This window comes from Chlorocebus sabaeus, chromosome 11 (genome assembly GCF_047675955.1).
Source record: "Chlorocebus sabaeus isolate Y175 chromosome 11, mChlSab1.0.hap1, whole genome shotgun sequence".
NCBI lineage: Eukaryota > Metazoa > Chordata > Mammalia > Primates > Cercopithecidae > Chlorocebus > Chlorocebus sabaeus.
The window spans coordinates 114732672-114759870 of record NC_132914.1 but is presented as its reverse complement, the minus strand read 5'-3'; the positions used below and the strand labels follow the sequence as shown (position 1 = coordinate 114759870).

General features: G+C 45.1%; 1 protein-coding gene across 1 annotated transcript in view; it reads left to right on the top strand.

The window, feature by feature from the left end:
* The window catches only part of KSR2 (kinase suppressor of ras 2), a 515890-nt gene that overhangs the window by 365533 nt on the left and 123158 nt on the right, over positions 1 to 27199 (top strand). Inside the window, exons 6-7 of the mRNA XM_008004868.3 lie at positions 20900 to 20969; positions 24079 to 24162. Coding sequence (XP_008003059.1) covers positions 20900 to 20969; positions 24079 to 24162 — 154 coding nt within the window. The remainder of the gene's footprint in view (positions 1 to 20899; positions 20970 to 24078; positions 24163 to 27199) is intronic.

Below are 27199 nucleotides of genomic sequence, written 5' to 3'. Positions count from 1 at the left end.
TCCTTCCTGGCCCTTGGTGGGTCCTCTGTGACCAACGAATTTAGAGCCAAAAGACTGACGGCCAATTTAAACATTCCAGGCCAGACAGGAAGGGTGGTGGGCAGACACTCATCAACCCTGAAAACCTTTTCATCAATTTAAGTGACAAAAATCAAAGCCAAAAACAAGGTTACAAAGTTGACTTATCTGTAAGTTCTGTGCATAGAGCTGCTGTAATCTTGGTTTCAGTTAGACTTGTAGCAATTAGCTATATAAAACATTTGCTAAAATCACTTAAGCTAAGGAGGTTGGAGACTTTTGTTGTGTAAGGAAGTGAGAGATTTTTGTTGTGCTGCAATGCTTTTTGAAGTCACTTTAATAATTTGTGCTAAGGTGGCTGAAAAATTTCTTATCATATTTCTATTTGCATAAATCCCATAACTTGGAACAACTATACCCAGAAGGCTTTGTCACCAGGTATCTTGATAACCTCTTGGCAATTCTTTTTTAATTCTTTGGAAAGTAGGAATTTTTCCATGACTGAGATGGGTGGAAAAGAGGTCACATAATGGCCAAGGAAGCAAAGTTCCTCAATCTGCCACCTGTTTAGGCATCTATGTGTCCATCCTTGATTTGCAGACTGAACTAATTCTATCCCTTGAAACCAGCCCTTACAATCTCAACGCGCACCTCTTCCAAGATAGTTTCTGGGCCTAGAGGGAGGGTGCTTCTATATAGTTTTAGCAACAGGGCTTTGGCAATGAAAAAGAACTCAGGCCCGGTGGGATTCCAGATAAGGGAGGTTTGCAAGCTTCATCAAGTCATTCCTAGTCTTCAGAATGCCATAATTCTGGGGAGACAGGTTTTCAAACAAATACCTATATGCGAATATTCATAGGAGCATATTTATAATAGCAAAAAGGTAGAAACAATACAAATGTTCATCAACAGTTGAATAAACAAATTGTGCTGTGTGTGTGTGTATCACACAATGAAATATTATTCAGCCATAAAAAGGAATCAAGTACTGATACGTGTTACAACATCGATAAAGCTCAAAAATACTACATTTAGTAAAAGAAGTCAGATGCACAATGCCTCATATTATATGATTCCACTTAAATGAAATATCCTGAATAATAAAATCCATGTAGACAGAAAGCAGATTGGTAATTCCAGGGACTGGGAGAAGCTGGGGTGGGAGGAATGAGGAGTGATTGCTTAGTGGGTACAGGGTCTCCTTAAGGGGTGATGAAATAGTTTGGAACTATATAGAGGTGATGTTTGTGCACCACTGTGAATGTACTAAAGGCCACTGAATCATACACTTTTAAATGGTTAATTTTATTTTATGTGAATTTTGCTTCAATCGAAAAAAAAAAAAAAAACCTGGCCCATTGCCTGTTTTCATATAGACCACAAGCTAAGAGTAGGTTTTTACATTTTTAAGCAAGTGGAAAAAAAATCAAAAGAAGAATATCTAGTGACACGTGAACATTGCATGAAATTAAATTTTAGTGGCCATAAATGCAGTTTTATTGGAAAACAGCCATGCTCATTCATTTACATATCGCCTATGGCTGCTTTCATGTGATCACAGGAGAGATGAATAGTTGGGATGGAGACTGTATAGGCCGCAAAGTCTAAAATAGTTACTATCTGGCACTTTACTGAAAATGTTTGCTGGGCCTAGCTCTAGATCCTTCCCAGCCAGATGACGGAAGTCAGGTGGGAATTCTTGAGAGATTGGAAGGTTGGCAGGCTCTTGTCTGGAGGCAGAGAGTTGGACAAACTGGCTGCCTTTGATATTAGGTGTATTGGTCTCCTAGGGCTGATGCCAAAAATACTGCAAACTGGGTGGCTTAGGACAACATTTATTCTTTCACAGTCCTGGAGGCTAGAAGTCCAAAATCAAGATGTAGGCAGGGCCGTGCTGTCTCTGAAGGCTCTAGGGGAGGGTCCTTCCTTGCCTCTTCCAGCTTCTGCTGGTGGTCAGCATCCTTGGCATTTGCTGCCTCCAGTCTCTGCCTCCTTGGTCTCGTAGTGTTCTCCCTGTCTGTGTTCCTGCATCCTCTTCCCTCTGTGTGGGTGTCTGTGTCCATTTTCCCCTGTGCTGAGAAGACTTGGATTAGGGCCCACACAAACCCGGGATGGCATCATCTTAACTTGATTACATCTGCAAAGACCCTATCTCCAAATAAAGTCACATTTGGAGGTTCCAGGTGAATGTAAATTTTGGGGAAGGATACTATTTAATCTAGTAATTAGGTACCCCCCAAGATGTTTGATTCTAAACAAGTAAGCACAGACAATTTATGTCTTGTTAGATGCACTTGGAAGCTGAGTAGAAGTGAGCAAAGAGAGACAAATATTAGCTAAGCACCTACTAAGTGCTAGGCACTGTTCTAAGCACTTGTTTGATCCTATGAGGAACTTAAGAACTTGCCCAAAGTTTTATAGCTGACAAGTAGCAGAATTAGGATGCCAACGCCAGCAACTAGACTCCAGATGCTCATGTAATCCTACAGCCTCCACGCAGAGCTGCTGCTTACATGCTCATACTGCAGGTAAGTAAGTAAACAGTCTTAGAGGGGGCAAAAGACTCATCCAGGGGCCAAGCTGAGATGTGACTTCAGGACAGTAACCTCGCTCTGTCCAGAACATAGGAGTCCCCAGCCCCCGCTCGACCCCCCTGCCTTTAACATTTCTTCCTTGAAGTACAGAGAACATCTTTTGCCTGCCCTCTCCCTAGGGTGATATCTAGGGATGAAAGAAGCTAACAGATGCAAAAAGAGTCATCCGGAAGCTTTGAGTGGGGTTTGGAAAACCCTGAGCTGGCTCTAAGCATTCACCCATGAAAACACCTTTCAGCCTTTAGAGAATCAAGGTCCTATTGACAAAGTGCAAAGATGTTGACATTCCCTTGGAGGCTGTTCTTGCTGCCTGCTCCAAGGTGAGAGGCATAGATCAGGCCTGTGAATATGCTTCTTTAGGAGTTCATCAATCCTGCCTTTGTTTTGTACATAAGTGAGAATGATCACATTGAACAAATCCATCATTAGGCTGTGTTCTTTTCTACAAGAATAGGAACGCCAGGTAAAGGAGACGGAGGGCGTGGTCCGGGGACACATTCAGAGCCAAACTCCTTGGAGAATGGGGGCAGGTGTCAGAGCACACTGGTTCTGAAAACACGTCTGATTGCATCTGCACCCATCCATCAGGCCCAGATTCGACACCTCTTCCTTTCCCCACTGACTATCAATCCCATGGCTTTTGAAAAACCTGGGGAAGATTGCACGTTAGGATTTGGTTTGCTGACTTTGAGAAGTGGCAACTTGGGACTGCTTCGTGAATTTGTTTTCCTCTTGGATAGTTGCAATCAGACTGTCTTTGAGCATTGGCCCTGAGTTCCTTTTTGGGCTCAGACCCATTTCTCAATGATTAGCCAGGATTGGCCATTTTGTCCTTAGGTACAGGGCTGAGTCACTACAGCTGGGAGTGGTGGCTGCTCTGAGAACTTGCAGGTCACTCAAAGAAGACAGTGAACCATTTGTCTGGTAGAACCTGTGGCAGCTTGACTGACCTGGGAGGGCTACAGGAGTGACAGGCTTAGGCATTGTAGTACCCAGGCTCACTCCAAGTCTGAACAACATTAGGTGGGATCTTTTGTGATATTTCCTTGTTCCCCATCTCTTTCCATTGTCTCCCCCACCATGGTCACCGTTCAAGCCACCTGCTTAATAAATAGTTGGCAGTACAGTCAAGAGCTTTAAGATGTTGGAGTCTTCTTCAGTGATCTCCCTCCTTCTTGTGCATTCTGGAAATATTTGATCTAGGGCAGTGGTTTTCAGTCTGGGGAAACGTTGCCTCTCCACCCCCAGGGACATTTGGAAATGTTTAGATACATTTTTCTTGGTCACAGCTTGGGGAGGACAGGGCTCCTGGCATCTAGTAGGTAAGAGGCCAGGGATGCTGGTGACTGTCTTATAATACACAGGACAGCCCCCACCAGAGAGAATGGAGTAGCCCCAAATGTCAACAGTGTTGAGGTTGGGAAATTCTTGATTTAGGTCAGTGGATCTCCAAATTCAGTCCCAAGAGGAGTGCCATTAGTATCAGTCATCTTCTAGAACTTGTTAGAAATGCAGATTCTTTGTCTCACTGAATCAGCAACTCTGGGGAAGAAATCCAGCAATTGATGTTTTAACAACCCACCCTTCCCCCAGGACTCTGATGCATGAAGTTTGGAAACCAGTGACCTGGAGTCATTAGTGCTATAAAAGGCCAAGAGAGGCACTTGCAGGTGGGGGTCTCATTAAATGGCTGACATGCAACTGACTTTGGAGTCCAGCTTCTCAATCCCGATTGGGTTTCCATCCCATTTGAAGTCGTGTCCAATTATTAAGTTGGGGCACAAGTTATTGCAGTTTTTGCCATTATACAAATAGCTAACACTCAACATCCGTGCCTCTTATCAGACTGAGAGGCCAAATCACTTTCTAGGTAAATTAAAATGCCGGTAAATGACTGTTACAGGTGAGAGCATGCCTTTGGTTTTTGTCTGATGGCGCCTTCCCTTGTGGACTTAGTAGATTAAATTGTTTATTTCCAGGAAAGGTCGGGGGAGGCCTTCATTTGTTTTGATTTTCATGGAATATTGGATCTTATTCACAGATATTACCAGGGCAGACCCATCACTTCAGGCTGCTAGGTCACATATAGAATAAACGGACTTTTTTTTTTTTTCCCGTGTGGGAAATTCCTGATAAAGAAAGCAGCAAGAAATTCCCTACTCCTCTGCAAAGGACGTGAGTACAGTGTTCTCAAAATAAGATATACAGATGGCCAGCAAACGTATGAAAAAATGCTCAACATCACTAATTATCAGGGAAATGCAAATCAAAACCACAATGCAATACCACCTCACTCCTGCAAGAATGGCCATAATAAAAAAATTTAAAAAATAATAGATGTTGGCATGGATGTGGTGAAAATGGAACACTTTTATACTGCTGGTGGGAATGTAAACTGGTACAACCACTATGGAAAACAGTATGGAGATTCCTTAAAGAACTGTAAGTAGAGCTACCATTCAATCCAGCAATCCCACTAGAGAAGTCATTATATGAAAAAGATACTTGCACATGCATGTTTATAGCAGCACAATTCACAATTGCAAAAATATAGAACCAATCCAAATGCCCATCAATCAATTAGTGGATAAAGAAAATGTGGTATATATATATACACCATGGAATACTACTCAGCCATAAAAAGAAACGAAATCATGGTATTTGCAGAAGCCTGGATGGAGTCGGAGATCATTATTCTGAGTGAAGTAACTCAGGAATGGAAAACCAAATATTGTATCTTCTCACTTATGAGTGGGATCTAAGCTATGGGGATGCAAAGGCATAAGAATGATATAATGGACTTTGGGGACCCAGAGGGAAGGGTGAGAGGGGGCTGAGGGATAAAAGACTACACATTGGGTGCAGTGTCCACTGCTCGGGTGATAGGTGCACCAAAATCTAGAAATCACCAATAAAGAACTTATCCATGAAACCAAAAACCACCTGTCCCCCAAAATCTATTGAAATAAAAAAGAGAAATTTCCCACTCCTCCTTGTGTTGAGAAAGTTACTGAACTTCTCTGATCTGCAGTTTTCTCTCCTGTGTAATGGGAGATAGTCCTGAACTCTCAGGTTGCTGTGAGGATCCTGGACATAGAACGCCAGGCGTGGAATAGGAGCTTGATAAATAAATGTCCAGTTATGCCTGTTATTTGAAAGAGTTGGGAAGTATTAGGTTGGTGCAAAAGTAATATTAGGTTGATGCAAAGGTAACTGGTGAATATTTAATACATGGCTACATTGGTTTCCCATTGCTGCTGCAACAAATTATCATAAAATCAGTGGCTGAAAACAACACAAACATATTTTTTAATGATTCTGGAGGTCATAATTCCAAAACAAGTCTTATGGGGCTGAAATCAGGGCATTGGCAGGGCCGCTTCCTTGTAGAGGCTCTCGGGAAGAATGAGCCTCTACATCTTTCCCGTCTTTCAGAGGCAGCGCTCCTTCCTTGGCTCATGGTTTTGCCTCACATTTTCTCCCTTCCTCCCTGTTGTAGTCACATCGCCGTCTTCTTCCTTTGATCCTCTTGCCTCTTTTTCATAAGGATCCTTATAATTACATCTTCGGCTCACGTGGATAATCCAGAAAGATTCCCCATAACAAGATCTTTTATTTAATCACATCTTCAAAGTCCCTTTTGCCATATAAAGTATTATGTTGCTGCAAAAGTAATTGCGATTTTTTTGCCATTACTTTCGCACGAACCTAATAACAGTCACTGATTCCAGCGATTAGCACCTGCAATCTTTGGCGGGGCTGGGCATTATTCAGTCTACCACAGTGACTAAAGTCATTAGCCACTCTATAAATAAACTTCTCAGGTCACCAAGGAAGAAGGATTGGCTCTGGCCCAAGAATTCAGCTGTCTCTTGTTTGAGACATCTGCTGCATACCACTATTACAGTGATGATGTTTTCCATGCCCTTGTACAGGAGATATGTAGGAAAGAAAAAGGAGGCAGTACTGGCCGTGGAGAAAAATATCTAAGTGCAAAAACGGTGTATGGAAGAGGCTAAAATCACCATTCCAGAAAAAGAAAGATTCAGTAACTTGAAAGGAAGATGTGAAGTGTTTAACTGCGAACCACGGTGCTTTATCAAAGCAATAGTGAGCCTGGTGCTTGCTCTTCCTCCTGTTATGACCCTTATTTTAGCAGTAACTGATTAGCGGGACATGCCTACTAGGAGATTTTAATGATGTGGTCTTTAAAGTATTGTTTCTTAGTTAATTATGATTCATAAACCCAGTGGAGCATTGTCTACTTTTAAATTGCCACATTAGAATTTGATCTACCAAGCTTTTGGGTTCTGTTGTGCTGATGTTAATTAATTAATGTAAATTTGTTTATACCCAGGAGAATATGTAAAATAAATAAATACGTAAATAAATAAATAAATGACTCGTTTGTAGGAGACCCAATAGTGAAAAGGCGCTGACACTGTTTCGCTACAAGGTGATGTCTGGGTAGGTGTTCGTTGGTGCATTATGGCAGGTGGGAAGTGGCAGACACTACCCATTGGTTGTCAGAGTGAGATGCTTGGTGATATGGTTTGACTGTGTCCCCACCCAAATCTCATCTTGAATTGTAGCTTCCATAATTCCCATGTGTCATGGGAGGGACCTGGGGAGAGGTGATTAAATCATGGGGGCAAGTCATTCCCTTGCTGTTCTCCTGATAGTGAATAAGAATCATGAGATCTGATGGTTTTATAAAGAGGAGTTCCCCTACACACGTTCTGTCTTGCCTGCTGCCATGTAAGACATGCCTTTCGCCTTCTGCTGTGATTGTGAGGCCTCCCCAGCCATATGGAACTGTGAGTCCATCAAACCTCTTTTTCTGTGTAAATTACCCAGTCTCAGGTATGTCTTTATTAGCAGCATGAGAACAGAGCGAAGGGGAGGGGAGGGGAGGTGAGGGCAGGGAAAAGGAAGGAAAGAAGGAAGGAAGGAAGGAAGGAAGGAAGGAAGGAAGGAAGGAAGGAAGAGGGGGAGGGAGGGAGGAAGGAAGGAAGGGGGGAATGAATGAAGGAAGGAAGGGAGGGAGGGAGGGAGGGAGGGAGAGAGGGAGGAAGGGTAACTGGAAAGCTCCAGGGACTCAAATGATGTGTCAGCCCTTCCTTCCCGTGTCTTTGCCTGAACCAACCACCGTGGTCAGAATGCTGTGGCCTTACCAAGCCTTGGTCAAACACTCTCTTCTGAGACTGGAAGGGACTCAGCCTGCTGCGGGACATTGGAATGGTAGTTTCCCAGTGGAAAATCAGGCTGCTGCTACTTTCTTCAGAAGTAACTGATAGGAGGGACAGGCCTACTAGGAGATTTTAATGAGGTGGTCTTCAAAGTATTGTCTCTTAGTTAATTATGATGTATTAACCCAGCGGAGCACTGTCTGCACATTAGAATTTGATCTAGCAATGTTTAGGGCTCTGTGGCACTGGTGTGAATTAATTAGTATAAATTTGTTTATACCCAGAAGAGTATGTAAAGTAAATAAGTAAATAAACAAATAAACAAACTCCTTTGTAGGAGACTCAGTAGCGAAAAGGCCCTGTCACTGTGTTGGGCTATAAGGTGACATCTAGGTAGGTGTTTTGAAGAAAGAGAAATGGGCTCTGAGCTTGTACATGTGTCCAGAGCCAAAGAGCTCTGCCTCTGGATGGGCTGGGAGGGTCAGGCTCTGCCTCTCCTTTCATGGTGACTGAGCCTGTTTTTAGATCTGTCCATGCATTTAATGGATTGTATCAGGCTATGGAGATCTAGGTCCCTTCCTGTCTTTCTAGGCAGGGATTTCCAGTTAGGCACTATTGACATTTGGAGCTGGACAATGTTTTGTTGGAGGAAGCTGTTCTGTTTGTCTGTAGCATCCTTGGTCTCTACCCAGTAGATACCAGTAAGACTCCTCCCTGTCAAGTTGTGACAACCAAAAATGTCAGCACATATTGCCAAATGTCCCCTAGGGGTCAATAGGGCTTATAATTGAGAGCTGTTTCTCTAGATTAACTTTGTTTATTTGTTAGGAGTTGGGCTGGTTTAACTCTTGTTGGGGGGGAATCCCTTCCTTATCGCCAAGTTCTTGGGGGTATGGGGACTCTTTGTATCCTCCCTCTACTGATAACACCTCTCACTGATAAACCATAGCCCTGTTGCCAGAAGTATCCTGCCTCAGAGGTCTCACTTTCAGGGATGCAATCAGCACCTGTCACAACCCTGTAGCCTCAGCAGGCTTCCTGCCCTCACATGGGGATGCTTCAGAAAGATTCGCTTTGGAATATGGACACCCAGTCTTGAACTGGTATATTATTTATCATGAGCTGTCCCCACCATGTCTGCAAACTACAGGCAGTGTGACATCTCTTCAGATGGCACTTTGAGTCTCAGAAAACCGAGAGAGAGAGACAGTCTATTGCCTGAAGTTCAGAGCCCCACAATGCCTGGTGTCTTGGGTTTCTGAAAGCCTGGCTGGGGTCTGTGGCAGCAAGCTTATCTGGTCTGTCCCCAGCAGTCCATCCAGGCAGTAAATTCCACAGAATGGTTCTGTAGGGGGAACTTCTCAGCAGCCCTTTGTTCTGTGGACAATTAACTTCCACTGAACATTAACTAGAGAGTGGCTACATAATGAGAAACATCATATTTCCATCAGGGGAGAATTTCAGCTCAGAAAACTCCGAATGGCTCTGATTTAAGATCCATAAACTCAGTTCAAGGCGATAAATATGTAAGTAATTGATGATGTAGTGTGTGAGGAACTTAAGACCCATCCATCACACCCGGGCAGGCAAGGGCTGTGGACACGCTCTGAGAACAGGATGATAGAAGGGGAATAAATGGTAAGAAGGACCTAGACAGTTCTGTCCCCTGCATAACTCACCACAGCTTCTATCTACGGTCATGGCTTCCTTTCCAAAAGAGCCTCTTCCCATATTTTGTCTTCTGCAGCCAGGAAGAGAGACAGCTAAGAAAAGCTAAAAGCAAGCAGCTGAATTTCTCTAGGGGCCATCCGCCTCTTAATGCATACCTACTATTGCCAGGTACCTGCTTCATTTCCCAGTGTCTGATCCTCAGGTAAACCCTGCAGGATGGATTTCATTGCCCCCATTTTACAGAGGAGGAGATGCACAGAGGGAAAGAGTCAGATGACAGGACACACAAGCACAGAGCTAGAATTCTGACTCAGGCCTGCATCTGTAAATTAATTCCATTTTGCCCCATTCCAACTCAGGCAAAAGAAGGGGTTTGCATCCCCTCATTTGCCTGGATTTGGGAACATGCAATCCACAAATAAGTCTTCACCAGTTTCTGGGTCTAAATGTCAAGCCCAACTTGCAGATTCCAGGCTGTGGTCTGCGTGTCTCCCATCTTCCCCTGCCCCACACCTGTCAAGCTACTGCTGTTTCTGTTGGTTTATTTCAATGTGAGGCCATTTACAATGGAAATTGATGGAGCACAGGGCTGGCTGTTATTCTCCCTTCACAGGGACATTTGCGGTGATGGCAGTGTGGGGCCTCTGTCAACTCTTGTTTTGTCCTCATTCAAGCCTGAGTCAGGCAGGAGAAGCCAACTTCTTTCAATTAGCATTTTCCTTTAGGTCAAGGAGACAGTCCTGTATACATGTGGGTTGAGATGGCTCTGCACCGCTAGCCAGGCCCCATGCTTCTCCAGGTCTCCAAGCTGCCTCTGCACATGCTCAGGGCTGCTCTCCTCTTTCCAGACCATAGCGGTAAAATTATATCAAGGGGAAATTTGAAGGGAAAGTTTGGGGGTGGGGCCAGGAGAGGGACGAAAGATAAGTTTTCGAACATGTCTCATCTTTAGATTCAAATGAAGATTGATAATTTATGACACTCCCCTCTCTGATCCATGGGATGGTGTCTTGTGCCTCACCCCCCGATTGGCTACCAGTGTCCCCACGCCCCTTGCATGCCTACCTGACCTACTGTTACCATCTTGGATTCTTCATCCATCATCAACACAAGGAAGATCATTACTCCTGTGGCATCCAGGTCTCCCATTGTTCGGTTACAAGGTTAAAAATCCCTGATGCACTTTAATAAATTCAGCAGTGAGCACATTATGAAACTGTAATTAAATGCCTCAGCCATCTTTTCCTTCTTTTACTGGCAATGAAACTTAATTGAGGCCATCTGAGAAAGGCTGAAATAAATCACAGGTGATGACTCTAGGATCCACATTTCTCATTGGGAGAGGGAGGGATGTTATCACTGTCCACACATTTGATTTAGGGCAAATTAAGGGGATCCCAGCTTGACGGTTACCTGCCAGGACTCAGACGTGAGGTGGTGGTGGTCTTTTCAAAAAGGGGAAAGTGGACCCGGCACAGTGGCTCATGCCTGTGATCCCAGCACTTTGGGAGGATCACCTGAGGTCAGGAGTTAAAGACCAGCCTGGCCAATGTAGTGAAACCCCATCTCTACTAAAAATACAAAAATTAGCCAGGCATGGTGGTGGGCACCTGTAATCCCAGCTACTTGGGAGGCTGAGGCAGGAGAATCACTTGAACCTGGGAGGCAGAGGTTGCAGTGAGTGGAGATTGCTCTATTGCACTCCAGCCTGGGTGAAAGAGTGAGACTCCATCTAAAAAAAAAAAAAAAAAAAAGTTGGGGGGAAAGTGATTCTGAGGGTTAATATGTGAATATTAGAATAAATACATTCATATATCCTCACTAGATCCTGAAGGTGTTTCTAGTTTAGTATAACCATTTTTTTTTTTTTTGAGACAGAATCTCACTCTATTGCCCAGGCTGGAGTCCATTGGCACAATCACAGCTCACTCCAACCTCCACCTCCTGAGTTCCAGCAATTCTCATGCCTCAGCCTCCCAAGTAGCTGGGATTACAGGCGTGAGCCACCATGCCCAGCTAACTTTTGAATTCTTTTTTTAGTAGAGATGGAGTTTTGCCATGTTGATGAGACTGGTCTTGAACTCCTGACCTCAAGAGATCTGCCCACCTCTGCCTCCCAAAGTGCTGGGATTATAGACGTCAGCCACTACACCGTTTTGTTTTTTTTTTTTTTAACCAGGGGTGGGACCATGTGGAATGGGTGATGGAAGAGAGTGGTGATGATAACTTTCCTGTGATGTCGTCCCTCACATCCTCTCCAGTGTCCTACCTCTAGCCGCCACATACCAGCCCTCCATTTGCTTTGCTGCCATTGGTGCAGTGCCCTCACCACTCACCGGTCCTACCAATATCAGCTGCTACCTGGAGACACTCCTAGCAGGGCATCTCCTATCTCTATCTCATCTGTGACCAACACCACTGCCTCCAGTTGTAACTTAGAGAGAAGACTCCCCCAGGTCTCAAGTGTGTCATGGTGCTTTAGCAGATGCATGGGGCATTTCTTCCTTTTCTGCCTGGGATCAACATATTTCTTCCCCTGGAGGAAGACTCCTCCAGGTCTTCTCTCTGTTTTGATAGAGTGACAACTAGAAAACCAAATTCTTTAATCCAGACAGAAGCAGTGAGAGGAGAGAGTTAATTTTTCTTTTCCTCTGCCACCATGAGTTGACCCAGATTTCAGAAGTTGCATATAGAGACATTGCCCCCTCATGGATTATTCTACCAAGAGACAGTGAGGGGTTGAAAGAACACAGCGTTGGGCTATCATCTTGACTGGGCTGCTTGCAAGTCCTCCTTGTCTGGCTCTTCTCTTCTGCAAAATGGGGATCAAAACAATGCACCTCACAGGGTGCTAGGATTAAGTGGGCAGTGGGGTGACACCAAGTGGTTTTATGTATTTTGGCTTGGAGACTACAGACTGTTTGTCTAAGGATTCCTACCATGTAAGTGGCAGAAGGGGATCCTGAACCCTGGTTTTCTGGCTCCATGGAAAAAAATCTTTCTGCTGATTAGCCAAGAAAATGAGTTTCACATATCTAAATCAGGACTTGGCACTCATTTTCTTTAAAGGGCCAGGTAATAAATTTTTTTTGTTTGGTGGACCATACTGTCTCTGTTACAACTACTACTGCTGTCTTAGACAATATGTCAATGAGTGGGTGTGGCTGTGTGCCAATCGAACTTTATAAAATTAGACAGTGAGTTGAATTTGGCCTGAAGGTCAAGTTTGCCAACTCTGGCCCTAAGTCATAGTCTGTACAGAGATTTGTCATTTTCTAACTGATGTGTTAAATTCAAGAGGCAGAGTGATGATGACAATGACAAAAACAATCATAACAATACTACATCAGACACTCAGTGGATCACTGTTCCAATTATATCACCCCACTTTATCCTCCTACCAATCTTATGAAGGAGATACAATGACCTCTTTTTTATAGGAGAAACCGAGTCTCAGAAAAGTAAGAGTACCAAGATCCCATAGCTCATAAGCGGCAGAGCTGGTGTTTGTCACAGGTGTGCTCATGTCAAAGTCCCATGCTCTCTCTCCCACACTCCACTGGGCAAGTTGATTGCCCTTGAGGCCCTTCCTGTTCAGAAATATGCTACTCTGTCTCCAGAGGAAGTCCACACTCAAGGTCTTCTCTCTAACTTAAACTCCACACATGCATGGATTGCTTTGATCCTAATATTTGCATTCCTGCAATGGACAGGAACTGAGGCCATAGTCTCAATAGCTTAGCCATTGCCCATTGTTTTGTCTCAATGTCATGGGAGCCCCAGGAAACTTCTGTGAAATCCCAGTATATGATCCCTTCCATCGAGAATCCTTGCTCACCCCTAGCATCTCTTATCGCTGTCAGTCTCCTCTGCCTTATTTCTTCCCCGATGACATGAAACCAAAGCCCACCCTGGTCTGTGCACTCACCAGTACCAAGGGGTTCCATGGAAGCCTCCATAGCCATCAAGGGTCCCAGATGATGATGTTTGGATCTTGGGAGATGAGTGTCATTGTTTCAGGGAGAAAATTATGTCCAACTCCATGAAGAAATGCAATTTGGCCCTGAAGCATCATGGAGCTGCAACCTTTAGAAACTGCACATAATTAAAATACTTTCAGATCTGACATATTTGAGCTGCATATTAAAGCAAATAGAGTTATCCTCTGCTATGTGAATGATATCATGAACAGCTTTAATCTAGGATTGGTTGGCACCTTGGATAAATCAGTGGGATTTTAGCTGGTGACTGGCCTGTGACTCCAAAGAAAAGTTTAATGGTCTAAGTTTTATTAGTTTCAGTTACCTTTAGGCTTAATGAATTTGCTAGTTGATTTGAATGCAGCACCTCTGCTGAGTTCTCACTCAGTCTGTCATGTCCCTGGGCTGGAAGTTTAAGGGCAGTTTGGAACTTCCAGTTCCTTTGTGTTACTTCTGAGGATGAGCTCTTGGGTTCAGACCTGAGCTTTAGCACCTAAAAGGGAATTATGGAGACTAAGTGAAATAATACATCTAAATCACATAATCTAGGTCCCGCTGTGTAGTAGGTGCTTAATAAAAGTTAGCTATTATGTTTAATAATATTATGTGCTCAGAGGTCTTATCTCCATGGAAACATTTAGGGTAGAGTAGCTCCTTATTTATCCAACAGGGTTTAGAGATTCAAAGACTGCAATAAACTATTTCTTGCAGTCCTTTTCAACTCTAGACTGGCATGGCTTTTAAGATAATTTTTACATTTATCTCAGAAGGGGGCATGGTATGGAGCTGGATAGAAGGCTTTAATTTTATAGGAAACTGGATTCAACTCTGGAGTTCACAATATTTGGTGAACTTTAGCTATATGACTTTGAACAATTTAGTTATCCTTACTTTCCTTATCTGTAAACTGGGGATACAAACTCATAAGACTGTGTGGATTAAATGAAGACATAGCTGCAAGATACACATAATAAATATGTCTGAGCATTGCTCTCATGCTCAGAATACAGAATACTCTTTGTGCATTATCCTACTTAGTCTTCAAACAACACAATGAGGTACAGTGGGCACTGTTATTTACTCACAGTTTTCGCCTGATGACATTGAAGCTCATGGGGCTGTCAGTTGCCCAAAGACACACAGCAGGTCACATCCCACATCTACCTCCATTTGCCGTCTGTGAAATAGTTATAATGTGTACTTTCTTCCCTACCACACAGAATATTTTGAGGATAAATCAGTTCAGATTTGCTCTGAGTCTGATAAAGTTATCTCTAAGATCTCCCAGGGCCACGTAAGTTTCTCATTAACCAGAAAAACACCGGTTTCAGCCAGGACTTGACTATCAGTCCATTCATTTGTTCGTCATTCATTTGTCCATTAAATACACATTTAATATTCTTTGAGCAGATCGCGAGCTAGACACTTGGGGATACAGTGACAGATGAGACCCAGGCCCAAACCCCAAAATCTCCCAGCCTAGTATCATTTGTCCCCATAGCAGATAAATTGCAAAGAATAATTTTTTAAAATTGGCTTTGCTTTCTTCCTGTGGCTACCTCTTTATCCTCCCCTGCTTGGGTTTGAGAATGCAAATCCCATGAAAATTTCTTCAGAAACTCTCCTCTAAGATCAGTCTATGCCACAGCATAGTAAATACACTCTGTTGGCTTCTGAAAAATAGTACAGGCTGTGGGGCCAATGAGTACACCCCCTTTGCTTTTCCCGGGGACATTGAGGAGTGATGGGATGTGGATTTTTTATGAGGGGCTGTGGGTGGGATCATGACAGCTCCGGTGGGAAAGGCCTGGGTTGGGAGAATGACCTTGGGAAGGAATGATCTTGTCAGGGTTAGGGCTGTAGCGCTGGACCTGGGTAGGGGTTGGGGTGATGGAGCATTGATGCAGGGATAGGGAGGTGGGGAGGCCCTCCCTGTTTTTTCCAGTTACAGCCTGGCAGGCTATTTCCCCTCGACCGCCAGAGGGAGCTCTTAAATCCATACTGCCCAGCACAGCGTCCTCCTTCCATTCTAACGCACATCAGGGTTTCCATTGCCGTAAAACAACCCCAACGTCGGTACTGTTTCATTTTCCTCATGGACTCTTATTTCTTGGCTCATTTACTTTCTGTCCTTTCCCCCTGTAGACTCTAAGCTCAAAAAACATGGTTATCCTGTTCACCATATCCCCTTGAAACCATGCCTGGAACAAGGTAGGTGCTGTGTCAGTTTCCCAGGGCTGCTGTGACAAACGGCCACCAACTCAGGGGCTGAAAACAACACAGATTTATTATCTTACAGTTCTGGAGGTCAGAAGTCCGAAATGGATGCCAATGGGATTAAGATCAGGGTGTCGGCAGAGCTGGTTCCTTCTGGAAGCTCTAGGGGAAGAATCCATTCTCGCCTTTTCTAGCTACGTGCCTTGGCTGGTGTCCCACCTCCTCCTTCAAAACCAGCAGTTGCATCACTCTGACCTCGGCTTTCATTGTCACGTCCCCTTCTCTGACCTCTGACTCTCACCCTTCTCCCTCCGTCTTATACGGGCCTATGGTGACATTGGGTCCACCCGTGTAATCCAGGGTAACCTCTCCATCTCAAGATAATTAACTTGATCACATCTTCAGCATCTCTTTTTGCTGGATAAGATAACATAGTCCCAAGTTCCAGGGATTAGGACGTGGTCATCTTTTGGGTGGGACAGGAGCATTATGCTATTACATCACCTCCCAGGCCTCCTTGGTCCTTCCCAGACAGAGGTAGATAGGGGGCCTTGGCAGTATAGGATGGGTTGAACAGGGTGTTGGAGGGAAGTCTGGACTAAAAGCATCCAGTTTGTTTCTGTCTGCAGTTTAAATCCCAACTCAGTCACTTATCAGCTCTAGACAATTGCACATTGCTTCTAAGCCTCAATATTCCCATCTGTGAAAGGGAGATGAAATTCACGGCCACAGCTCAATTAAAAATCCCCATTCTGGCATTTACTTGCATTTACTTTGGGCAGTCAGGGTAACTTTTTAATTTCCTTGTTGAAATAGCACATAATGATCATGGCTGATATGCTACGTGTGTATATACTCCGTAGTGTTTGTATTAATGGGATAATACATGTCAAGGGTCTGTCTGACAGTAGTGCTTGGCACATGGTAACACAACAGAGCAGATCTACTATTATTTTTCTTCTTTCTTTTCTTTTTTATTATTATTATACTTTAAGTTCTAGGGTACATGTGCACAACGTGCAGGTTTGTTACATATGTATACATGTGCCATGTTGGTGTGCTGCACCCATCAACTCGTCATTTACATTAGGTATATCTCCTAATGCTATCCCTCCCCCCTTCTTTTCTTTTTTCTTTTCTTTCTTTCTTCTTCTTCTTTTTTTTCTTTCAGAGTTTCGTTCTTGTTGCCCAGGCTGGAGTGCAATGGCACAACCTTGGCTCACTGCAACCTCAGCCTCTCAGGTTCAAGTGATTCTCCTGCCTCAGCCTTCTGGGTAGCTGGGATTACAGGTGCCTGCCATAAACGAAAATAATTTTTTTTGTATTTTTAGTAGATACAGGGTTTTACCGTGTTGGCCAGGCTGGTCTCGAACTCCTGACCTCAGGTGATCCTCCCACCTTGGCCTCCCAAAGTATTGTGATTACAGGTGTGAGTCACCACACCCAGCCATATTTTTCTTATATCTTATTTTCTTCTTTCTTCTCCTCCTCTTCCTTTGCTTCGTTGTCACCCATTTTTCCCTGTATCTCTGTGTATATCCTCACGTATTTTTCCCGTGCCTAGCTCATCCGTCAGGGAGCTTTCAAATTCACCAGGTCAGAGCCTGATTTTTTATCAAGCAGTTCTGTGCGGTGTGGTTGCTTTGTTAATGTTGGTTCCTTCTGTTGGGCCTTCTGTTTGTCCCTCTGACTGCTAAGGTGATTCCAAAGACCAGGGCTCCTGGCTTTTCCCTCTTTTGTGCAAAGCCCCTTCTGGGCAGATGCATTTCTCAGAAGACATCGATAGCTAGACCTGTGCAAGGGGAGAAGAAAGCTCCCTCCTTCCGCCTCTTTCTCTTTCTGTGTACTAGAAATGAAAATATCTACGGAGAAATGTCTATTATTCTACTCCTGAGACCGTAGGCACCAGGGATGCACAAAATTCTGCCTGTGTGTCTGCATGACTTGTTATCAGAAAATTAGAGTAGAAAAGAAGCTTTTGTTCAGCTATGGAGACATCTTAATAGGTGCTTTGATTGTTAAACAGAAGTTTCTGTTTTGGTTTAATTGCTGTAAATGTTGTTTGTCTTCTCTGTTATGATAAGGCCTAGATTTTCGTATTTTTTTTCCCTTTCCCTTTCAGCAGTTTTCCGTTGCTTTAAGGCTTGCATTGGCAGATTTAATAAAATCCAAATGAAGAAAGCAAAGAAAGGATCTCAAAGTTCAAATCTTCACGCCCACGTAGGAAGCCGTGCAGAGGTTATTATTGCTTGAGACTAATGATGCTGCAGCCGCTTAATGTAATTGACAGAATTCACCCCTTCAACCAGATATTGGGAAATGAGACCAAACTACTAAACTTAATTACATCTAGTTTTTGAAAAGGAGCTGTAATTGAGAATAACTGAATATTAGGCTGTGAACCTAATAGTGAGATGTGCTTATAATAAAAGAGGATTTGTTCTCTGCTGAGTTGAGCCTCAGAAGCACCATCTGGGGGATTTTTGGTGGAGGGGTGGTGGTAGTAAGGGAAGAAGTTGGCTAGAGAAACAGAGAAACCTCTAGATCAGGAATTCTCTACCTTGGTGCTATTGACATTTTGGGCTGTTTAATTCTTTATAATGGGAGTCTGCCCTGTGCATTATAAGATGTTAAACAGTATCCCTGCTGTCTCTCCACCAAATGCTGATCACACACACACACACACACACATACACACACACAGAGTGTGAAAACCAAAAATGTCCCCAGACGTTGCCAGATATCCCCTAGGGGGAAAAAGCACTCCTCTGGTTGAGAACGGGGGTGCAGGGGCTCCTGGAAGACTTTCAAACAATTGCAGAGTTCCTCATTGAGCATCTGCAGGTACCTGACTGTGTGGCCTTTAGCAAGTGACTGCATTTCTCTGAGATCATTTTGTCTTCCTTTGCACAATGGGAATAATGATAGCCTGACCGCACAGAGGAAGAGCTTCCAGGTATAACATGCATAGCATAATGCCTAGCACCTATTGAGTAATCAGTAAACTCTGAGTTTTTATTATAATAATCTTGGATTCAGCAAACATGTATTAAGTACTTTGCTTCAGGCACTATGCTTTGAGATGATAATGGAAAGATGAGATGTGGTTCCTGCTCTTGCAGAGGTGGAAAATGTAGGCGGACCTGTTGGTACAATCTTATTCTTCACCCGTGGCAGACATTGCTAATCAATTTCAGTGCCCTTTCCTGTTGAGCCTCAGAATCCATTTTAACACACTTCTTTGGACAGCCACTACTAGTGGCCCCTGAAATGAAACCTATTTAGCACTCCTAGTTTTGTAGATTTCCTGGTGAGGACGCTGACCCTTCCTCTCCAGAGCAGTCCTCCCATTCCCACCCACCCCTGGCACTGAAGAAAGCACCTTAGGGAGTTAATGGTGGAATCCCTCCTCCCACATCTGACTTCAGTCCCCAAAAGGGATAGGAATAGGAAAATGCTCTCTTAAAATTTTTTTTCCTCTTATCTTTTCTATTTCCCTCAGAAATGGAAACAAGTAGTAAAATGGGCTTGAGGTTGATGACATTTAGTTTTTACTTAAACTAAAGGAATCCCACAGGCTATAATTCTGATTGATACATCATGCTCTCTCCCTCCTAGGTTTTCTCTGCCCTTTGAAGCTTGGGAAATCATTAGCTCTCTCATAAAGGATCCCAGCTTTACAAGGGCAGAACTGGGATTTCTGGAAACAGCTTTCAGATGGCTGCCGACGGTGTCATTAGACAGAATAGAGGAGCAAGTAGGTTGGGGGTTAAATGCTCTGTGATAGGTTCTGACATGCCCGGCTCCCCGAAGAGGGTGCCACTCCATAACAATTGCTGTGAAAAATGAGGCATGCATTTGCAGCTCCAGACACACGGAGCTGGCTCCATCCATCTGGTCTGAGAAATGAGAACTGGCGTGTAGGGTCAGGCTTGCTGCTTCTCTCCCTGTCTGGTGGAGATTCCACAGGCAACACTGGTTACTTGTTGCCATTGTTTTACAGCTCTCTGGGGCCCGCAGGCTCTGCCAGAAGGACGGTGTGGGCAATGGGGAGGAGGGCGGAGGTGGGACCTGGTGCACAGGGTCTGTGGGAGAACCAGAACTCAGTCTGTAATGGAGTGATAGTACAGTTCGTTGAGATTTAGCCTAAGGGATGAAAGAAAAGACCAGATGGGGACAGGCATCTCATCTGAAGTTTGATTCTGTTTTGTTTCTTCCTCATTCCCATTCATCATGCATCCACCTACCCACCCACCTGTCTATCCACTCACCTATCCATCTTTCCATTCACCCGTCTGTCCATCCATCCATCCATCCATCCACCCACCCACCCACCCATCTATCCATCTATTCATCCATCCACCCACTTACCCACCCACCTATCCATCCATTCATCCACTCACCCACCCACCTATCCATCCATCCATCCACTCACCCACCTGCCTATCCATCCATCCTATCCATCCCACCCATCTATTCACTCATCCATCCGCCTACTTACTCTTGCATAACTTTAGGTGGCGCATGGTTGGACATTATTAAAATAATTATCTATAATGTACAGAAATTGATATGGCTTTCCACATAAGGTTTGCTTTTAAAATAAGTGTATTTAGCCAAAAATATTGGAGTCAGCCTAAAATGTTAAATAAATAACTTGGCAGTTGTACAGAGGCATAGCAGAAATGAGAAAAGCATCACGTGCCTGGCTGTCACTGGGAATCCACTGCACTCTAACTTTCATACAAGGGCATGTGTTCATTTCAGTTTCCTTGAACCCAAAATCACAGCTGCTGTGCAGCCTCTAAGGTATATGACCTAGAGCAAGCGACTTCCCCTCTCCAAGCCTTAGTTTTTTCCCCTGTAAGGTGAAGATGCTAGCAACCCCTATTCTTGGGGTCGTTTGGAGACTGTAGCAAGCTAAGTCATGTGAATCACTTAGTACACGCTTGGCACACACCAAGCACTCCGTAAATGGAAGTGATGCTCGCTTTTATTCATTCCACAGCTGGCTTCATTTAAGGCATCCCCTGGCAGCCCTGCCCAGGGGACCTTGCGTGAGTTGAGGTGACAAGCTAAACCAGTGTTCCACTTGGCTTTGGTTTAGCAAGTGATGGCAACTGGTGTCCTTCCTGAGGGTGACGAGCGCCCCCTTTTCCTTCCAGGACTTGCCAGAGCCCACCCCAGTCTCTGACTCATTGTGTAACAGGCTGTTCTCTTTTCTCTGTAGACACACTGTCTGTGCCACGTTGGTCCCCGCAGATCCCTCGCAGAGATCTCGGCAACTCCATCAAGCACAGGTAGGCTGGATTCCTGTGTGCACTGGTGCCTACTTCACAGCCCTGTGAGGGGTGGGGGCTCTGGCCCCTGCCCTGGGTGGGAGAAAGCTGGGCTGTTGAGCTCCAGCACCTACATCACCATGTCCCTTTCTCCTCTGCTAGGCTAAACTTTAAAGTGGCAACCAGGGGACTGAGACATCTGCTTCTTACTAATCTGACCCTTACAAAATTAGCACATAGCAGTTAAAAGCCAGGGCTTTGGAGTCAGACTGACCCGTGTTCCAATCCCAGCTCGTATAGCTTTGCAACCTTGGAAGTTACTTAACCTTTCTGAGGCTCAATTTTTTCCTGAGATAATTCTGCCTACCTATAGGGTGACTGTGCAGATTAAATGAGATAATATATGTAAAGTGCTTAGCACAGGGCCTGGCACATAACAAACACTTAATAAACAGTATCATTCTTAAGATTAATGCTTTATGTCCTAATTTTTGGTCTCCTCACCCAGAATACACAAGATTGCAGGTGTCCGTTCTCTGGTGTGGCGGAGGTCAGTCCAGAGCTCTAGCCCTGCTGGGTGCATGGAACAGGTGGTCCTCTCCAGGGCTATGCCTGCCTTTTTGGGGAGGGGGGTTTGCATATACCAGGCATCCCTTATAAGAAGTCCTTTAACTCCCTGAATTTAGCGTTCCCCACTTCATCTTGGTAGTTCCAGTCTCCTCACAAACTTAGCAGGGTGAGTGGGGCAAGTGTGCTCATGGCCATTGGACAGATAGGCAAACTGAGGCCCTGGGAGATTAAGCGATAGGTCGAAAAGCTAATTAGCCTCAGTACTTTGTGTTCTTTTGACACCCTGCTGAGTTTTCCTAGCACCAGGGCCTCTGTGAACTCGCTGGGGGACCTGTTCACTCATTCATGGATTCTTTCCACTTGTATTTACAGTTTCTGTGCCACAGTTACAGCCCTGACCAAGACGTAAGGCCTGTTCCCTTGGGGAGCTTGTGCTCTAGGGGAGGGTCAGATAGTTAACAGACCACGACAGTATGGAGAGATCAGGGTGACAATGTGGGGTGATAGCAGGGCCAGATGCATCACCATGGCTGGGGCCATGGCAGAGATGAGCATTCTCATGATGGGGACTCACGGAATGGCATCTCATCAACAGTTTTTGAAAGAAGTGTGTTGACAGGATAGTTGTTAAGGCTTAAATGAGAAAACTTTGGAGGAAGCAGTGAGAAGTGTGTGATAGACACGTCAATGGTCAGGCCTTGAGCTGCAGAGAGAAGGGCATCAAAGACGAGGGCTTTTCTTTGTATTTTCCTCCTCACTGCTCTCTGGCTCTGCTCCACCCCTGGATTGGCCACGCCCCTTGATCGATCATGCTCCCGGGACTGGCCCTGCCCCTGGCTCATCCCCATTTTTGAATTGGCTACGCCCCTGGCTCAGCCACGCCCTTGGCTCGGCCGCACCCCTGGGTCAGCCACTCCTCTGGCTCAGCTCGGCTCCTGGATTGGCCATGCCCCTGGCTCAGCCCCACCCCTTAGATCGCCCAGCCCCCAGGCTCTCTAGTAGTCCCTAAGATTCAAAAGCTGATGCCCGGAGGAGGGAGACAACCTGTTAATTGTAGGAGTGTCTTCCCAGAGGAACTGAGACTTGGGATGACCTACTACTCTTCAGTCTCTCCCTGTGTTTCTCCCTGGGCTTAATGCCAGGAGGTAGAGAGAACTGGACTCACCCCAGCCTTGGTGAAGAAATGAAATTAAAATCCCATCTGCTGCCATCCAAGTCACTTCAACCAGAGCTGGGGAAGAGGCAGAGCCGATCCCAAGCACAAGAGAGGGCTGGAAAGGAGAAAAAACTGTCACCCACTGCTTCTGACGCCTGCCTGCCATTCCTGTGTGGCTGGCTGATGAGTGAAATACACGCTCCTTCGCTGCCATTCCCCAGAGCTGCCAAATTCTGCAAAACAGAGTCTGCTAAACTCACTGGCTCTGCTGAAGGGAAAGAAAGGGGCTTGACCAACTCACAAATCCAAAACCAGAGAAGGAGAGTTTTCTTGGCATTAAGCGTCTTTGCTCAGAATATTGCTATTTGCTTAGATTTGGAGGCTTTGGGCTGTGGCTTATTTTGTTTGGAGAGTGACTGACCCAAATCAGGCAAAACGGTCCAACAGAGGGATGCAACCTTTCCCTCGAAATTCTCCGACTCCAAGTTATGTAATCACTTCCGATTTCCCTTTTGACACTCTGAGGCAGTAGAGATTAGATACAACTCCTGCTGACGGTGACACACATTGAAAATTAAAATTAACTGTGACCTGGCAACCTTCAGTACTTTTCTTGGGCCCAGTCCTGCCACTGCCTCATATCTCTTGGGGAAGAAAGCACCCTGGCAATATCGAGGGGAGATGTGCCCAGGGAGTTAATCGAATGCACCTCTGCTCCAGTTGGTTTATAGTTGTACGCGGGAGACCTCCAAACTACCCATGTTTGCAGCAAGTAGATGGGGTTGGAGAGCAAGGTGAGCTGATGGTCTGAAATGGCTTTCACTTTCAAAGACTCTTCTCTGCCACTGAAGTTTGGGTTCTCAGGTCTTTCGGGAGGGGAGGGCTCCCTTTGATACTCCCCAGGTGGTGTGACCAGCAACTGATGGGAGATGGTTCAGTGGGTCCCCCAGGAGGCTCCACCTTGCTTTGTAGCTTTCTGCAGGCAGTTCCAGCCCTATCCATTGCTCTGTCCCAGAACTGACCTTGGCATATCGTAGGCCACCAGGCAATATTTGTTGAACAAATGAATGACCCTTATGAATGTTCAAGGTAATAGTATAGTCACAACCCAATTTACTGAGTGCTTACTATGTACCAGGCACTGTACGGAGCCCTTGACGTGCCTGACTGACCTCATTTAATCTCCCCAGTAACCTACGAGGTCAATACTATTATTATCTGGACTTTACAGATGGGGAAACAGAGGTTCCAGTGGTTTAAGCAACTTGATTAAGTCACACAGCTCGGAAGAAACAGGACTGGAATCCAGGGTTCGTGTGCTTGCTATTCAAGTGCTTCATCCCTCTAGAGATAGGTCAGCTGCCGTTTCCTTAACCTTGAACATTTTCTGTCTCTTTTCCACAGGTTTTCCACCAAGTACTGGATGTCTCAGACATGCACAGTCTGTGGGAAAGGGATGCTTTTTGGCCTCAAGTGTAAAAACTGCAAGTAAGTGGCTGTGCCCTGCGGTGACTTTTTCCAGCACCCAATGTCAGCTAGGACTATGCAGGTCACTGAAACAGCTTTCGGGAGTTTGATTCCTTCACTCTTGGGAGAGCTGTTTGCTTTGTTTTTCAGAAATAGATTTGAAATGCACCTCTACATTTCAGTAGGGGGGTCAAGGGAGGGCAATTCTGAATAAGAACCAGAGCTGATGGAAGATGCTGGAAATGCCTAATGCTGTGTGCTGAGGCACAGTGGTACTTCTCGTTTTCATAGCATCTAAGGCCAGGGGTTGGCACACTTTCTCAAGTTGACCAGATAGCAAATATTTTAGGCTTTGCAGACCATAAGCAGCTGTAAACAATACAGAAACAGAAACAGTCTTGACAACTTAATTTATTCCAATAAAACTTTATTTGCAAAAACAGACTGCAGGCTGGCTGTGGCCCTCAGCTGTAATTTGCTAATCCTGAGTTAGAATTTGCCAAATCCTTTTCTCTCTGTCTTTTTTTTTCTTTTTTTTTTGAGATGGAGTCTTGCTCTGTCACCCAGAGTGGAGGGCGGTGGTGTGATCTTGGCTCACTGCAACCTCCGCCTCCTGGGTTCAACCAATTCTCCTGCCTCAGTCTCCTGAGTAGCTGGGACTACAGGCCCGTGCCACCATGTTGGCTTTTTTTTTTTTTTTTTTGTAATTTTAGTAGAGACAGGGTTTTACCATGTTGGCCAGGCTGCTCTTAAACTCCTGACCTCAAGTGATCCTCCCCCGTCAGGCTCCCAAAGTGTTGGAATTGCAGGCGGGAGCCACCGCGCCTGGCTCCCAAGTCTGTCTCTGCTTTTTCTTTCTCCTCATGGTACGTTTTTGAACCAGCATTGTAATTCTCCCCATTTTACAGATGTGAAGACTGAGTCTAGCAATGAAAAGTCACTGTGAAGAAGTGACAGTCAGGACCTGAACCCAGATCCCTAACTCCTTTTCTGCTCACTTTCTGTGGTATCATATTGGTCTGGAATTTTGATGAGAAAGCCAGACCACCCAAGCTCTGCCTCCCCCAGCTTCCTTTCTCCTCCTCACCCCCATTCAAGGTCATGGCTGGCAAAAGGTAGGGAGGAAGAAGAAAACTGAGACACCAGATATGGGCTCTGGTTTCAAATCCTGGCGCTGCCACTTGGCAGCTGCCTGACCTTGGGCAAGTCACTTCACATTTCTGTCCCTAGTATTTTCATCTGTGTGAAAGGAATAATAATTGATATGGTTTGGCTGTGTCACCACCAAAATCTCATCTTGAATGGTAGCTCCCACAATTCCCGCATGTTATGGGAGGGACTTGGTGGGAGATAATTGAATCATGGGGGCGGTTTCCCCCATACTATCCTTGTGGCATGAATAAGTCTCACGGGATCTGATGGTTTTACAAGGGGAAACCCCTTTTGCTTGTTTTTTCTCATTCTCTCTTGCCACTGCCATGTAAGAAGTGCCTTTTGCCTTCCACCATGATTGTGAGGCCTCCCTGGCCACGTGGAACTGTGAGTCCATTCAACCTCTTTTTCTTTATAAATTACCCAGTCATGGGTATGTCTTTATCAGCAGCATAAAAACAGACTAATATAATTATCATGCCTGCCTTGGGTGCCAATGAGCTTTTGATAACTCAGCACACTTGAGGACATAACACAGTGCCTGGCTTAGTCCAGTCCTTTGTAAGAAATTGCAATGCTTTGCTGTTGAGCCTCAATCTCTCCCTCTCTCTCCTTCTGTAAACACGTATTACATACCCCTTCAGGTCCAACACTATAAAATAGTCAGTAACAGTCAACTTTATGTAATAATTACAAATGAACGTGCATCTGTTTACTTTATAGAAGTCATTTAGTTTAAAAGATTCTGAGAATTCCTCTTTCTGCTCTAGGCTTGCTCTTCCTTGTCTAGTCCAGGCAGAGGCCTCTCATTTAGGCCCTTTCAGGCCTCCCCACATCCCTGCCCCAAGACAGAAGTGAGATAGTGGCAAGGGCAAGCTCTGACTCTCCCCACTCTGCCCCACCCCTGTCCATACCCTCCACCTGGCAGTCTCACCTGAGTAATGAAGGTAAGGTTGAGCATCCTTTCCTCCTGGAGTCGTGGGGAGCCTTAAGCCCCATGGTATAAAGGGAAGCACAGGCCAGATGCAGAGTCTTATGCCTGTAACTCCAGCACTTTGGGAGGCTGAGGCAGGAGGATCAGTTGAGCCCAAGAGTTTGAGACCAGCTTTGGCAACATAGTGAGACCCCCATCCACACACACAAAAAAATAAAAAAAAAAATTAGTCAGGCATGATGGTACATGCCTGTTGTCCTAGCCACTCTGGAGACTGAGGCAGGAAGATTACTTGAGGACAGGAGTTCAAGACCAGCCTGGGCAACAGAACTAGACCCTGTCTCTACAAAATAAATTAAGGTAAAAAATTAGCCAGGAGTGATGGCACATATTTGTGGTCCTAGCTACTTGGGAGGCTGGGGCAGGGGGATCACTTGAGCCTAGGAGCTTGAGGTTGCAATGAGCTGTGATTGCACCACTGCACTCTAGACTAGGCAACAGAGAAAGGCCCTGTCTCAAAAAAAACAAAAACAAAACAACAACAACAAAAAAATTTAAGGGAAAGCAGGGGCAATAATGACCAAGTATTAGTACTTCAAGGCCACCTTCCTTGCCTTGGTCCTCTGTGAACCTAGGCTCTCAGTGGTCTTTCTGACAACAAAAGGCATAAGGCTAGGCATTTAGGTCTGGCCCCTGGGCTGGCTGATTTTCTCCGTACACCAGCAGCTCCAAAGACCCGTCTCATCTGTATCTAGTCCTACCACGTTCCGCGGAGGTGATGGCAACTCTTAAATCCTCATACCTGCTGTGTGGAGGCTTCGAAGTCGGGTAATTAGGTGACAGGGATGCAGCTGGGGTAGCGAGACTGAACACTTCCTAAGCCGTTTTCATTTTCAGCACTAGACGCAGAACTCAGAAGTAGCCTTTGCTAGTGCTCTCTGTTCTAAAAATCCTGAGCAAAGCCTTAGACCT